The 16,610-nt window shown below is 50.2% G+C and overlaps 1 protein-coding gene across 3 annotated transcripts in view; it reads right to left on the reverse strand.

The window, feature by feature from the left end:
* ADCYAP1R1 (ADCYAP receptor type I) overlaps positions 1 to 16,610 on the reverse strand; it is a 135,463-nt gene that overhangs the window by 57,083 nt on the left and 61,770 nt on the right. For 2 of the 3 annotated variants that reach the window (XM_060248018.1, XM_060248017.1), the window contains exons 1-3: positions 6,930 to 7,045; positions 5,160 to 5,257; positions 3,124 to 3,256 (exon numbers count right to left, since the gene is read on the reverse strand). In XM_060248018.1, the coding sequence (XP_060104001.1) occupies positions 3,124 to 3,256; positions 5,160 to 5,182 (156 nt within the window). In that variant the 5' untranslated portion in view covers positions 5,183 to 5,257; positions 6,930 to 7,045. Of the gene's footprint in view, positions 1 to 3,123; positions 3,257 to 5,159; positions 5,258 to 6,929; positions 7,046 to 16,610 lie in introns of those variants that run through there. The other variant, XM_060248019.1, reaches the window with a different exon arrangement.

Raw genomic sequence — 16,610 nt, forward strand, 5'->3', positions numbered from 1 at the left:
TTGGAACTTAGTTGCCCATATTATTTTCCTCCGAGTCTCAAAACCACTATGCCTAAATGAACAGGTGTATTTTATCCTAAAAGCCCCATGGCACAGAATGGTAAAACTGCAGTACTGCAGTGAGCTCCCCGCTCAAGAACTGAGTTTGATCCCAGCGGAAGCTGGGTTCAGGTAGCCGGCTCAGGGTTGACTCAGCCTTCCATCCTTCCGAGGTCGGTCAAATGAGTCCCCAGCTTGCTGTGGAGGGAAGCGTAGATGACTGGGGAAGGCAATGGCAAACCACCCCATAAAAAGTCTGCCATGCTAGGTTCAGGTAGCCGGCTCAAGGATGACTCAGCCTTGCATCCTTCCAAGGTCGGTCAAACGAGTACCCAGCTTGCTGGGGGGGGGGGGGAGCGTAGATGACTGGGGAAGGCAATGGCAAACCACCCCATAAAAAGTCTGCCATGCTGGGTTCAGGTAGCCGGCTCAAGGTTGACTCAGCCTTCCATCCTTCCGAGGTCGATCAAATGAGTCCCCAGCTTGCTGGGGTGGGGGGAAGCGTAGATGACTGGGGAAGGCAATGGCAAACCACCCCATAAAAAGTCTGCCATGCTGGGTTCAGGTAGCCGGCCCAAGGTTGACTCAGCCTTGCATCCTTCCGAGGTCGATCAAATGAGTCCCCAGCTTGCTGGGGGGAAAGCGTAGATGACTGGGGAAGGCAATGGCAAACCACCCCATGAAAAGTCTGCCATGCTGGGTTCAGGTAGCCGGCTCAAGGTTAACTCAGACTTCCATCCTTCCGAGGTCAGTCAAATGAGTCCCCAGCTTGCTGGGGGGGAAAGCGTAGATGACTGGGGAAGGCAATGGCAAACCACCCCATGAAAAGTCTGCCATGCTGGGTTCAGGTAGCTGGCTCAAGGTTGACTCAGCCTTCCATCCTTCCGAGGTCAGTCAAATGAGTCCCCAGCTTGCTGGGGGGGAAAGCATAGATGACTGGGGAAGGCAATGGCAAACCACCCCATGAAAAGTCTGCCATGCTGGGTTCAGGTAGCCGGCTCAAGGTTGACTCAGCCTTCCATCCTTCCGAGGTCGGTCAAATGAGTCCCCAGCTTGCTGGGGGGGGAAGCGTAGATGACTGGGGAAGGCAATGGCAAACCACCCCATAAAAGTCTGCCATGCTGGGTTCTGGTACCCAGCTCAAGGTTGACTCAGCCTTCCATCCTTCCGAGGTCGGTAAAATGAGTCCCCAGCTTGCTGGGGGGGGAAGCGTAGATGACTGGGGAAGGCAATGGCAAACCACCCCGTAAAAAAATCTGCTGTGAAAACGTGAAAGCAACGTCACCCCAGAGTCGGAAACGACTGGTGCTTGCACAGGGGACCTTTCCTTTTCTTTTTTTTTTATCCTACCGCTCTTCCAAGGAGCACAAAGCGGCATGCATGGATTCTCCCCCCCCCCATTTCTTCCTCACAACAACCCTGCAAAGCTGGTTAGGCTGAAAGAGCGAGAGAGAGTGACTCGCCCGAGGTCACCCGGTGAGCTTCCCAGAAAAATGCTTCCCGCAACATAGTACAAAACCCTGATAGTACAAACCCACTACAACACACCAGCAGGCAATATTTATAAACCAGCCACTTGTTTGGCACACTTAGCTGCAGGGGTGGAACTCTAGCAAGAGCTCCTTTGCGTATTAGGCCACACACCCCTGATGTAGCCAATCCTCTGACTGCTTACAAAAAGGAGCCTTGTAAGCTCTTGGCGGACTGGCTGCATCAGGGGGTGTGTGGCCTAATATGCAAAGGAGCTTCTGCTAGAATTCCACCCCTGCTTAGCCATACCTTGCAAAGATGCTGTTTCTACCCGAGGGGCAGAAAATGAGGGGCGTTCGCAGCATTTTCCAATTCAGAAAGCCCAAATGGGATGCTGAAATGCTGCCAAGTTTTAAGATTTGTGAAGGTTTACGCGCAATGTTTTTGGAACCCTGCAAACAGTGGCAAGCACAGCCCAAACCGTGTGACTCCTTCCTGTAAAATGCCTGATCCATGAATTGCATATAGGGTTGCCAAGTCCAATTCAAGAAATATCTGGGGACTTTGGGAGTGGAGCCAGGAGACTTTGGGGGTGGAGCCAGGAGACATTGGGGCGGAGCCAGGAACAAGGCTGTGACAAGCATCATTGAACTCCAAGGGAGTGCTGGCCATCACATTTAAAGGGACGGCACACCTTTTTAAATGTCTTCCTTCCATAGGAAATAATGAAGGATAGGGGCACCTTCTTTTGGGGCTCATAGAATTGGACCTCATGGTCCAATCGTTTTGAAACTTGGCAGATACTTTGGAGAGAGTCACTAGATACTATACTGAAAATTTGGTGCCTCTACCTCAAAAAACAGCGCCCCCAGAGCCCCCAAAACCTCCAGATCAATTCCCCATTATACCCTATGAGAATCGATCTCCACATAGAGAATAATGAAGTACTCAGCAGACTCCCCCCCCCCCCCATTTCTGGCAACACTGAAGGGGGATTGGCCTCTCTACTCACGAGTTGCTGCCAACTTCTTCAAAGCAACACAGACACCCCATCCCAAGAGGAAGCCTTTCAATCAGCAACTGAAGCCTCTGGAGGTAGAAACGCACATGGTCCTCTGGGGGCGGAGCTCCCCCCCCTCTGCCGGCCAGACTCCCCGAGGAGACGCCTGTAGCAGCCGGAGAGGATGCAAGGACTACAAGTCCCAGCATGCACCTCGCGAAGGGAGGCCGCGCCGTTTCCCCCCCCCACCCCTTCCGCTTCCACATTTTTGGAGATCGGGGGGAAAGGGTGCTAATTCAGGGGTCCCCCGGCAGGGCGGGGGGGGGGGGTTGGGAAGCCTAATTGCATAATTTGCAATCGAGAAACCTTGGAGGAAATTAGGAGGAGAGAAAGGCGGTGGAGGAAGAGGAAGCCAGAAGAAGAAATTGCAGAGAAAGGGACCGGGGGGGGGGAATGAAGGCGTGCCCCTTACAAAGAAACGCCCCCATTTCTTTCCTTCCTGGGCTCTGCAGAAGCAATAACTTGGGCGACATTTAAATTCATTTCTAAAAAAATATTCTAAATGCCTGTCCTTCCTCATCATGTCAGAAGCGTCATATTCTGGCTGAACTTACGGTCGAGATGAAGCAGTGATTGCTGTCCTGTTCGGCATAAAGAACCCCGTCTTTGATGAAGACCGAGATGGCTCGTAGAATGAAGGAAACAAAGAGGTTCATGTGGATAAAGTTTCGCGTACAGTGCAGTTTCCTGGGAATGAGAGAAGACAAAGGATTCAAGGACCCCAACTCATCTTCTTAGAGCTTTTTCTTGTAGCAGGAACTCCTTTGTGGATTAGGCCACACCCCCACGATGTAGCCAATCCTCCAAGAGCTTACAGGGCTCTCCTTACTGGGCCTACTGTAAGCTGCAGGAGGATTGGCTACCTCGGGGTGTGTGTGGCCTCATATGCAAAAGCAGGAATTCTAGCAGGAGCTCTTTGCGTATTAGGCCACACCCCCGTGATGTAGCCAATCCTCCAAGAGCTTACAGGGCTCTCCTTACTGGGCCTACTGTAAGCTGCAGGAGGATTGGCTACCTCAGGGGGGGTGTGGCCTCATATGCAAAAGCAGGAATTCTAGCAAGAGCTCCTTTGCGGATTAGGCCACACCCCCATGATGTAGCCAATCCTCCAAGAGCTTACAGGGCTCTCCTTACTGGGCCTACGGTAAGCTGCAGGAGGATTGGCTACCTCAGGGGGTGTGTGGCCTCATATGCAAAAGCAGGAATTCTAGCAGGAGCTCCTTTGCGTATTAGGCCACACCCCCGTGATGTAGCCAATCCTTCAAGAGCTTACAGGGCTCTTCTTACTGGGCCTACTGTAAGCTGCAGGAGAATTGGCTACACCAGGGGGGGGTGTGGCCTCATATGCCTAGGAGTCCCTGCTACAAAAAAAGCCCTGCATCTTCTCAATGCCTTTTCTAAGAGTCAAACCCAAGAAATGGGGCAAAAGCATTCACAGCAGAAGAAAGAAATGGTGATCAGTGGCTCTTTGGCTCCATCTTTCTACGGTGGGACAATACTCAACCAGGACAGCTAGATTTGAGACTGGTAGTGCCTTAGCACCTAACAAAATTTTGCGGATAGCAGCTTTGAACCCTCAATTTGTCTCAATGTATAAAGAAGCCTCAGTTTGTCTGAGAGCCATGTGGGAAGGGAGATTCACCCTTTAATCTCCACTTCACTGGTATCTGAGGGCAGCAGCCCGTATCTCCAAAACTCCTGTCAGTCTTTAAGGTAATACGAGATTCAAATCTAGCTGTCCAACTGCAAATCAACATGGTTACCTTCTGAAACAATACTCAAGCACGACCCTCTGAAACAATACTCGAGCAACAATGTGTAACATTAGGCGGTTGCTTCCAAGGATACAATCAAGATGAGTTCACAGACAGGTTCTGGTCTTTGAACCCTGAAAAGCTGCCACTACGAGTTGAGAGATTCTCAGGAATAGAGTAGGAAATTTAATACCTGAAGGAGTCTCAGAACAGCTTACAATCTCCTTCCCCTTCCCCTCCCCGCAGCAGACAACCCGTGAGACAAGTGGAATGGAGAGAGCTCTGACAGAAACTGCTCTTGAAAGGAACAGCTCTGACAGAAACTGCTCTTGAGAGGAACAGCTCTGTGAGAACTTGCGACTGACTCAAGGTCACATTAGCAGTTACATGTGGAGGAGAGTCCGCACACTTAACCACTACTCAGTCACCACACTGGAGACCCCCAATATAGCAGTCAAATTACTTATTCATTGGTTCTGGGTTTCCATAAATGAAGATGAGCCTGATTTCCTCCACACACTGACAACCTGAGTCTCTCATGCCAACTCTCTGAGAGCCAGTTTGGTGTAGTGGTTAAGTGTGCGGACTCTTATCTGGGAGAACCGGGTTTGATTCCCCACTCCTCCACTTGCACCTGCTGGAATGGCCTTGGGTCAGCCATAGCTCTGGCAGAGGTTGACCTTGAAAGGGCAGCTGCTGGGAGAGCCCTCTCCAGCCCCACCCACCTCACAGGATGTCTGTTGTGGGGGAGGAAGGGAAAGGAGATTGTGAGCCGCTCTGAGACTCTTCGGAGTGTAGGGCGGGATATAAATCCAATATCATCATCATCAACTCACCTGAAGCGACACAGGATCACCATTGCCGTGGTGAGTGAAACCAGGGAAGTGCTGTAGCCCACGGTGTACAAGGCCTTCACTGAGAGGTAATAGTAATCCTAAGAAGTCAAATCATAGCAGAAATAGGAGAGAATAATCCACAGCTCAGTGGCAAAGCAATGATTGGCATACAGAAGGTCTTACGTCCAGTCTGAGGGACCTACTCAGAAGATCTCGGGTGTTGGGAAGGACCTTTCTCTGGAGAAGTACCTCTGGTGAGAGGAGGCACTACTGAGCTAGAGGGAGGGCTAAACCAATCTCAAACTATGGAAGAGATCATGGGCAGCCAATCTTACAGATGATAAGATCACTGACCGTCAGTGAGAGCAAGGACAAGTGAGGGCACCAAAAAAGCCTCCAAACCAATAACACTTGTCAAAAAAAGTAGAAACATTTTCATAATTGCAGATGAGAGTTATCAAACCAGCAAGAGGGTTCAGTTTTGCTCTACACCAGGGGTGGCCAACGGTGGCTCTCCAGATGTTTTTTTGCCTACAGCTCCCAACAGCCCCAGCCATTGCCCATGCTCTATGATTCTGTGAGATGGATTGGCTAAGTCAGGGGTGGCCAATGGTAGCTCTCCAGATGTTTTTACCTACAACTCCCATCAGCCCCAGCCATTGCCCATGCTGGCTGGGGCTGATGGGAGTTGTAGGCAAAAAACATCTGGAGAGCTACCGTTGGCCACCCCTGCTCTACACTGACCTTGTTATTTATTGCTAGGTTCTCTGCAACATTAATAAAGCTACCTTCTCAATCCAAAATTACATGGGAGATACCCCATTGCCGTCACCATTAATTGGTCATTATTAGGGCTTATCTCCTGCTGGAGACCACAGGAGCAGTGCTCCACCTGGGCTGGCCAGGGCTCCTGTTGGCTTTATCCATCATGCAGCAGCCACATGCTCCCAGGTCAAGTGGTGTGGCCTAATATGCAAATGAGCTCCTCTGTCTAATGCCACAGAGTCCAGCCTCCACACAGCAGCCGTTGTCTAAAGGAGAACCAATATTTCTCGGTTGGAGATCTACTGTATTATCGGGAGATCTCCAGGTGCTACCTGGAGACTGGCAACTCTAAGAGGAAGCCAATGGTAAACAACCTCTGTTTTTCTCTTGCCTTGACCTGGATGGCCCAAGCTAACCTGATCTTCTCAGATCTTGAAAACTAAGCAGGGTCAGCCCTGATAAGTATTTGGATGGGAGACCACCAAAGAAGTCCAGGGTTGCTGTGCAGAGGCAGGCAATGGGCAAACCATTTCTGTTCATCTCTCACCTTGAAAAAAAAAAATCAAGGGTCATGTAAGTTGCCTGGCAGCCCCATCCATCCAAACATTCGACATGGCCGACATCTCTGATAAGAACAGAAGAGAAGCCATGTTGGATTAGGCCAATGGCCCATCCAGTCCAACACTCTGTGAGAACATCAGAGAAGCCATGTTGGATCAGGCCAATGGCCCATCCAGTCCAACACTCTGTGTCACATAAGAACATAAGAGAAGCCATGTTGGATCAGGCCAATGGCCCATCCAGTCCAACACTCTGTGTCACACAGTGGCCAATATATGTGTGTGTGTATATACGTGTATGTATATATATACACACACACACACACACACACACATATATATATATATATATACACTGTGGCACCAACATAACGACGACTTTGCATTCCAAAACCTGGATGTGGAATGCTGACACCATCCACTTTCCAGTCACTTTTCAGCCTACCTGCTCAACATCCGACCAGGTATCGTTCTCATCGAATCCACAGGCATCGTAGTAATGAGGGAAAGGTTCAGACCAGCCATCCTCCGTGCAGTTCCTGCTGACCTTTAAATCAGACCCACCTACAGGTTCAAAGGAGCATGGGACACCTTTAGTAAGTGTGGCACAGTCAATAATGCTTGAGTGCAAAAGCTAGCACAGAGAGTTCTTGATTATTCCCTTGCCTTGAGTTGTGGCCCATCTGTGGGATGAGTTATGGTTTAAAGGAGAGGCTCCTGGTCTTTATGAGAATGTACGTAAAGTGCTGTCAAGTCACTTTTGGCAACCCTGTGAATGAAGGACCTCTAAAACAGCCTATCATTCACGGCCATAGAATAATTGAATTATTGAGTTGGAAGGGACCTCCAGGATCATCTAGTCCAGCCCCTTGCACAATGCAGGAAACTCACAAACACCTCTCCCTAAATTCACAGGATCTTCACTGCTGTCAGAAGGCCATCTAGCCTCTGTTTCGAAACCTCCAAGGAAGGAGAGCCCACCACCTCCCGAGGAAGCCTGTCCCACTGAAGAACCGCTCTAAATTCACAAACACCTCCCCCTAAATTCACAGGATCTTCATTGCTGTCAGATGACCATCTAGCCTCTGTTGAAAAACCTCCAAGGAAGGAGAGCCCAGCACCTCCCGAGGAAGCCTGTTCCACTGAGGAATCACTCTAAACTCACAAACCCCTCCCCCTGAATTCACAGGATCGTCATTGCTGTCAGAGAGCCAGTTTGGTGTAGTGGTTAAGTGTGCGGACTCTTATCTGGGAGAACCGGGTTTGATTCCCCACTCCTCCACTTGCACCTGCTAGCATGGCCTTGGGTCAGCCATAGCTCTGGCAGAGGTTGTCCTTGAAAGGGCAGCTGCTGTGAGAGCCCTCTCCAGCCCCACCCACCTCACAGGGTGTCTGTTGTGGGGGAGGAAGGTAAAGGAGATTGTGAGCCGCTCTGAGACTCTTCGGAGTGGAGGGCGGGATATAAATCCAATATCTTCTTCTTCTTCTTCTTCTTCTTCTTCGTCAGGTGGCCATCTAGCCTCTGTTTCGAAACCTCCAAGGAAGGAGACCCCACCACCTCCTGAGGAAGCCTGTTGTACTGAAAAACCGCTCTAACAGTCAGGAGGTTCTTCCTAATGTTGAGCCAAAAACTCTTCTGATTTAATTTCAACCTGTTCGTCTTGAAATCTGATGGCCTTGGCTTCCTTGTCTTAGCCCAGGGGTGGCCAACGGTAGCTCTCCAGATGTTTTTTGTCTACAGCTCCCATCAGCTCCAGCCAGCATGGGCAATGGCTGGGGCTGATGGGAGTTGTAGGCAAAAAACATCTGGAGAGCTACCATTGGCCACCCCTGACTTAGCCAATCCATCTCACAGAATCATAGAGTTGGAAGGGACCTCCAGGGTCATCTAATCCAACCCCCTGCAGGGAATTTACAAATACCTCACCCAACACACCCTCAGTGACACCTGTTCCATGCCTAGAAGATGGCAAACGTCTCATCCTCCAAGATCCTTGGCCAAACGGGGCTGGAGAAAAATTGCTGCCTGATCCCAACAGCATTTTTGGGGGGGTGTAAGAAAGGGCCACGAGACCTAAGCACTGAGGCAACCCTCCCTGCCCACCTTCTCATGATCTGCTTAATTCACTGATGTCAGATGGCCCTCTAGCCTCTGTTTGAAAAACTTCCGAAGGGGAGCCCACCACTTCTCGAGGAAACCTGTTCCACTGAGGAACTGCTCTGTCAGGAAGTGCTTCCTAATGTTCAGCCAGCCCAAAACTCTTCTGATTCAATTTCAACCCACTTCTTGGGGCAACAGAAAACAACTCCACACCATCCTCTATATCAGGGGTGGCCAACGGTAGCTCTCCAGATGTTTTTCCCCTACAACTCCCAGCATGGCCAATGGCTGGGGCGTTGTAGGCAAAAAATGGGAGTTGTAGGCAAAAAACATCTGGAGAGCTACCGTTGGCCACCCCTGCTCTATTTGACAGCCTCACGCTAGGACTTCCTCTTTCCCTGCTGCCTTCATAAGAAAATAAGAGAAGCCATGTTGGATCAGGCCAATGGCCCCTCCAGTCCAACACTCTGTGTCACATAAGAACATAAGAGAAGCCATGTTGGATCAGGCCAATGGCCCCTCCAGTCCAACACTCTGTGTCACATAAGAACATAAGAGAAGCCCTGTTGGATCAGGCCAATGGCCCATCCAGTCCAACAGTCTGTGTCACATAAGAACATAAGAGAAGCCATGTTGGATCAGGCCAATGGCCCCTCCAGTCCAACACTCTGAGTCACATAAGAACATAAGAGAAGCCATGTTGGATCAGGCCAATGGCCCATCCAGTCCAACACTCTGAGTCACATAAGAACATAAGAGAAGCCCTGTTGGATCAGGCCAATGGCCCATCCAGTCCAACAGTCTGTGTCACATAAGAACATAAGAGAAGCCATGTTGGATCAGGCCAATGGCCCCTCCAGTCCAACACTCTGAGTCACATAAGAACATAAGAGAAGCCATGTTGGATCAGGCCAATGGCCCATGCAGTCCAACACTCTGTCTCACATAAGAGAAGCCCTGTTAGATCAGGCCAATGGCCCATCCAGTCCAACACTCTGTCTCACATAAGAACATAAGAGAAGCCATGTTGGATCAGGCCAATGGCCCATCCAGTCCAACACTCTGTGTCACATAAGAACATAAGAGAAGCCATGTTGGATCAGGCCAATGGCCCATCCAGTCCAACACTCTGAGTCACATAAGAACATAAGAGATGCCATGTTGGATCAGGCCAATGGCCCATCCAGTCCAACACTGTGTCACACTGTGGCCAATATGTGTGTGTGTGTGTATAGACAATATTACTAGGAAAAATTGAAGAATATCAGTGGCCATAGTATGTATGTATGTATATATATATATATATATATATATATATATATATATACGTGTGTGTGTGTGTGTGTGTGTGTGTGTGTGGGGAGGGACGGTGGCTCGGTGGTAGAGCATCTGCTTGGGAAGCAGAAGGTCCCAGGTTCAATCCCTGGCATCTCCAAAAAAGAGTCCAGACAAATAGGTGTGAAAAACCTCAGCTTGAGACCCTGGAGAGCCGCTGTCAGTCTGAGAAGACAATACTGACTTTGATGGACCAAAGGTCTGATTCAGTATAAGGCAGCTCCATATGTTCATATGTATATATATATATATGTGTGTGTGTGTGTGTGTGTGTGTGCATATATACACACACACACACACACACACACATATATATATACACACATACATACATACTATGGCTAATAGCCACTGATGGACTTCTTCAACTTTTCCTAGTAATATTGTCTTCTAAGACACTGGCCCCCAACCTTTCTGGCACTAGGGACTGATTTCATGGAAGACAATTTTTCCCACAGACCAGTGGAGGGGACAAAGGTTTCAGGATGATACAGTTGTGCACTTTACTTCTATTGTTACATTGCAATTTATAATGAAATAATTATACAACTTACGGCCTGGTTGCTAACAGGCCACGTACCGGTACTGGTCCACGGACCGGGGATTGGGGACCCCTGTTCTAAGACACAGAGGTAGCTTTGCCTCCTTTTTTCATAAACTGAATAACTGTGGGCTCTTTCAGAACCTTGGCACAGGGTGGTGGGTACAGCTACAAAATGGCATCTGTGAGAAGCGCAGCCAGCCATATGCCAAGAGGAAGTCCAAGTACAGGGGAGAGAGGCACAGAACAAAGCCAGCCCTGGTGGCAGCTACTGTTGAAGCAACCAAGCAGATCTCTAATGGCCTATCAGAAACTGTGCTGGGCAAAGGATCATTTGGCTCCACCCCCTTTCTGAAAACACTTGGCAGGTGCCAATAAAGGTACAGAGAAGACATTGAAGAAGAAGACGACATTGGATTTATATTCTGCCCTCCACTCAAGAGTCTCAGAGCGGCTCACAATCTCCTTTATCTCCCTCCCCCACAACAGACACCCTGTGAGGTGGGCGGGGCTGGAGAGGCCTCTCACAGCAGCTGCCCTTTCAAGGACAACCTCTGCCAGAGCTATGGCTGACCCAAGGCCATGCTAGCAGGTACAAGTGGAGGAGTGGAGAATCCAACCCAGTTCTCCCAGATAAGAGTCCGCACACTTAACCACTATGGCTGACCCAAAGCCATTCCTGCAGCTGCAAGTGGAGGAGTGGGGAATCAAACCCGATTTTCCCAGATAAGAGTCCACTCACTTAACCACTATGGCTGACTCAAGGCCATTCCAGCAGCTGCAAGTGGAGGAGTGGGGAATCAAACCTGGTTCTCCCAGATAAGAGTCCGCACACTTAACCACTACACCAAACTGGCTCTCTCATAGGACTGCCAAATCCCCTGCGTTCTCCGGCGGGGAGACTTTTGTGTACGCGCTCTGCGTGCGTGCTGCAATGACGTCACCCAGAAGTCACGTCATCACACCGGCGGCATCACATGCAGCCGCTCTAGGCATTTCCGGGAAAACTCTGTGGTTTTTCCAGACGCTTTAGCCATTTGGGAGGGAAAAACTCTATGGTACCTATTGTGCCATAGAGTTTCCCCTCCCAAATGGCTAGAGCATCTGGGAATACCATGGAGCTTTCCCAGAAACGCCTAGAGTGGCCGTAGTGCAGCATCACTGGCGTGATGACGTCACTTCTGGGTGACGTCATCGCGCCAGTGACGTCGGGGGAGGTTTCCCCCGCTGGCCCCATGTGGCACCCACGAGCTGAGGATGCCTATTCTAGAAGAAATGCTGGAGAAAATCTACCAGATCCTGAGCAATGAGTCTTCCACCCCATGCCCTTGTGAGGGACATCCTGTCGAACATTTCCCTCTGAAGGTCAGGCCACAGTGATATTCTGAGCGGCTGGCTGCCGTTGCTCTCCCTCTAATGAAAAAATTCTTCAGCCTCCTTCACGGCGGCAATAGAGGAACTGAAAATTAAATGAGTTCCAACTGAAGTACAGTCCAGCACAAAGGGAGCTACATCCCAGAGATTAATGAGTGTTATGCAAACCCCGCGCTCATGAGGGCATTCAGGGACAAATGGCAGGTTGACACACAGCTGCGGGAATCTTTCCTCCATCTTTTCTTAAACAACAAAAAGGAGCTTCGGGAGGCTGCAGTTTTGAGCAGAGAATGGCAGAAGAGGAAGAGGAGTTAGTTTCTATACCCCTCTCTTCACTGCCTGAAGGCATCTCAGAGGGGCTTACAAATTGCCTTCTCCTCTTCTCCCCACAACAGACACCTTGTGAGGCAAACAATGATGAACCACTTTCTGAACATCTCTTGTCTTGAAACCTCTAGGAGATCACCACAAATTGGCTGTGACTTAATGACACTTTGCACAGAATATAATTTTCTCGGTAGTCTGTCCTTCCTTCCTTCCTTCCTTCCTTCCTTCCTTCCTTCCTTCCTTCCTAGAGAGCCAGTTTGGTGTAGTGGTTAAGTGTGCAGACGCTTATCTGGGAGAACTGGGTTTGATTCCCCACTCCTCCACCTGCACCTGCTGAAATGGCCTTGGGTCAGCCACAGCTCTCACAGAGGTTGCCCTTGAAATGGCAGCTGCTCTGAGAGCTCTCTCGGCCCCACCTACCTCACAGGGTGTCTGTTGTGGGGGGAGAAGATATAGGAGATTGTAAGCCACCTTAAGCCTGATTCAGAGAGAAGGGCGGGATATAAATCTGCAGTTCTTCTTCTCCTTCCTTCCTTCCTTCCTTCCTTCCTTCCTTCCTTCCTTCCTTCCTTCCTTCCTTCCTTCCTTCCTTCCTTCTTTCCTTCCTCCCATCTTCTATCAATCTATTAATCTATCCATCTATCATCAATCCATCCATCCATCTTTCTATCATCTATCTATCTATCCATCCATCCACTCACCCACCCAGGACCTGTTAGCCCAAGCTAGCCTGATCAGATCAGATCAGATCTCAGAAGCTTAGTAGAGTCAGCCCTGACTAGTATTTGGATGGGAGACCACTATCAATCTATTAATCTATCTATCTAACTGGAGAGCCAGTTTGGTGTAGTGGTTAAGTGTGCGGACTCTTATCTGGGAGAACCGGGTTTGATTCCCCACTCCTCCACTCGCAGCTGCTGGAATGGCCTTGGGTCAGCCATAGTGGTGAAGTAAGTGGACTCTTATCTGGGAGAACTGGGTTTGATTCCCCACTCCTCCACTTGCAGCTGCTGGAATGGCCTTGGGTCAGCCATAGTGGTGAAGTGAGCGGACTCTTATCTGGGAGAACCGGGTTTGTTTCCCCACTCCTCCACTCGCAGCTGCTGGAATGGCCTTGGGTCAGCCATAGTGGTTAAGTAAGTGGACTCTTATCTGGGAGAACCGGGTTTGATTCCCCACTCCTCCACTTGCACCTGCTGGAATGGTTTTGGGTCAGCCATAGCTCTGGCAGAGGTTGTCCTTGAAAGGGCAGCTGCTGTGAGAGCCCTCTCCAGCCCCACCCACCTCACAGGGTGTCTGTTGTGGGGGAGGAAGGTAAAGGAGATTGTGAGCCGCTCTGAGACTCTTCGGAGTGGAGGGCGGGATATAAATCCAATATCTTCTTCTTCTTCTTCTTCTTCTTCTTCTTCTTCTTCTTCTTCTTCTTCTTCTTCTTCTTCTTCTTCATCTATCTATCTATCTATCTATCTATCTATCTATCTATCTATCTATCTATCTATCTATCTATCTATCCATCCATCCACCCACCCACCTATCCATCCATCCATCCACCCACCCACCCACCCACCCTTCCATCCATCCATCCATCCATCCATCCATCCATCCATCCATCCATCCATCCATCCATCCATCCATCTACCTACCTACCTACCCACCCACCCATGACCTATTAGCCCAGGCTAGCCTGATCAGATCAGATTAGATCTCAGAAGCTAAGAAGGGTCAGCTCCAGGGTTGGAAGGCAGAAGCAGACAATGGCAAACCACCTCTAAACATCTCTTGCCTTGAACACTCTACAAGGTCGCCATTAGTTGATGGCACCACCACCACTATGCATGGATGGCCCAGGCTGGCGTGAACTCATCATATCTCGGAAGCTAAGTGGGCTCCACCTAGTAAGTATCTGGATGAGACCCCTGGGGAAATTGAAGGCTACTGTGCAGATGGAGGCAATGGCAAGCCAGCACCATTTGTCTCGTGCCTTGAAAACCCTGTGGGGTTGCCAAAAATCAGTTATGACTTGACAACACATTCCATGCCCTCACCTGGATGGCCCAAACCAGCCTGATCTCAATAGATCTCAGAAGCTCAGCAGGCTCAGCCCTGCCTAGTATTTGGATGGGAGACCACCAAGGAAGTCTGGGGTTGCTATCCAGAGGCAGGTAATAGCAAACCACCTCTGTCATTACTTGCCTATGAGAACACCTAGATTTGAGTCCAATCGCATCTCAGAGACCAGCAAGGCTTTTGAGGTATACGCTTGCAAGCATCAAAACACCCTTCCTTTCACAAGCTTGCCTATGAGGCCCCCATAAGTCGGCTGTGATTTGACAGTGCAGCTTTAAAAGGGGTTTGATAGCTTGGTGATAGAGTCCATTTGGTGTAGAGGTTAAGTGTGCAGACTTATCTGAGAGAAGAAGAAGATGATGATATTGGATTTATATCCTGCCCTCCACTCCGAAGAGTCTCAGAGGGGCTCACAATCTCCTTTACCTTCCTCCCCCACAACAGACACCCTGTGAGGTAGAAGAAGATATTGGATTTATATCCAACCCTCCACTCCGAAGAGTCTCAGAGCGGCTCACAATCTCCTTTACCCCCCCCCCCCCACAACAGACACCCTGTGAGGTAGATGAAGATATTGGATTTATATCCCGCCCTCCACTCCGAATCTCAGAGTCAGAGTGGCTCAAAACCTCCTTTATCTCCTTTATCTTCCTCCCCCACAACAGCCACCCTGTGAGGTGGGTGGGGCTGAGAGGGCTCTCACAGCAGCTGCCCTTTCAAGGACAACCTCTGCCAGAGCTATGGCTGACCCAAGGTTTGATTCCACACTCCTCCACTTGCTGCTGCTGAAATGGCCTTGGGTTAGCCATAGCTCTTGAAGGAGTTGTCCTTGAAAGGCCAGCTGCTGTGAGAGCTCTCTCAGCCCCACCCACCTCACAGGGTGTCTGTTGTGGGGGAGGAAGGTAAAGGAGATTGTAAGCCACTCTGAGAAGCTGATTCAGAGAGAAGGGCGGGGTATAAATCTGCAGTCTTCTTCTTCTTGGAGGATGAGTCTATCAATGGCTACTAGCCATGGTGATGGAGAGGAACCTCCACATTCAGAGGCACTAATCCTCTGACTCCCAGAGCCAGGAGGTAACATCATGGGAAGGCCTTGGCTTCTCTGCCCTGTTGTTGGCCCTCCAGAGGAACTGGTTGGACACTGTGTGAGGCAGGAGGCTGGACTAGATGGACCCTCACTGGTCTGACCCAGCAGGGATATTCTGATGTTCTTATCAGGGGAAGGCCTTGGACTCTATGCCCCATTGCTGGCCCTTCAGAGAAACTGGTTGGCCACTGTGTGAGAAAAGATGCTGGAGTAGATGGACCACAGGCCTGATTCAGCAGGGCTTTTCTTATGTTCTTATCAGGGAAAGACTTCGGCCTCTCTGCCCTGTTCTTGGCTGTCCAGAGGAATTGGTTGACCACTGTGTGAGACAGGACACTGGACTAGATAGTCCACTGCTCTGATCCAGCAGGGCTCATCTTATGTTCTTACCAGGGGAAGGTCTCAGTCTCTCACCAGTTTGGTGTAGTGGTTAAGTGTGCGGAGTCTTATCTGGGAGAGCTGGGTTTGATCCCTTACTCCTCCACTTGCAGCTGCTGGAATGGCCTTGGGTCAGCCATAGCTCTGGGAGAGGTTGTCCTTGAAAGGGCAGCTGCTGTGAGAGCCTTCTCAACCCCACCCACCTCACAGGGTGTCTGTTGTGGGGGGAGAAGATATAGAAGATTGTAATCCGCTCTGAGTCTCTGATTCAGATAGAAGGGCAGGGTATAAATCTGCAGTCGTCTTCTTCTCTGTCCTGTTGTTGAGCCTCCAGAGGAACTGACTGGCCACTGTGTGAGACAGGATGCTGGACTAGATGGACCCTCACTGGGCTGATCCAGCAGGGCTCTTCTGATGTTCTTCTCAGAGGAAGGCTTCAGCCTCTCTGCCCTGTTGTTGGCCCTCCAGAGGAACTGGCTGTCCCGTGTGAGAGACAAGGTGCTGGACTAGATGGACCCTCACCGGTCTGAACCAGCAGGGCTCTTCCTATGTCCTTATCAGGGAAAGGCCTCAGCCTCTCTGCCCTGTAGTTGGCCTTCCAGAGGAACTGGTTGGCCCCTGTGTGAGCCAGGAGGCTGGACTAGGTGGACCTTCACTGGTCTGATCCAGCAGGGCTCATCTGATGTTCTTCTTAGGGGAAGGCCTCAGCCTCTCTGCCCTGTTGTTCTCCCTCCAGAGGAACTGGCTGGCCACTGTGTGAGCCAGGAGGCTGGACTAGGTGGACCTTCACTGGTCTGATCCAGCAGGGCTCATCTGATGTTCTTCTCAGGGGAAGGCCTCAGCCTCTCTGCTGTTGTTGGCCCTCCAGAGGAACTGGTTGGACACTGTGTGAGACAGGATGCTGGGCTAGATGGAC

Source organism: Heteronotia binoei, chromosome 10, assembly GCF_032191835.1.
Source record: "Heteronotia binoei isolate CCM8104 ecotype False Entrance Well chromosome 10, APGP_CSIRO_Hbin_v1, whole genome shotgun sequence".
Taxonomy (NCBI): domain Eukaryota; kingdom Metazoa; phylum Chordata; class Lepidosauria; order Squamata; family Gekkonidae; genus Heteronotia; species Heteronotia binoei.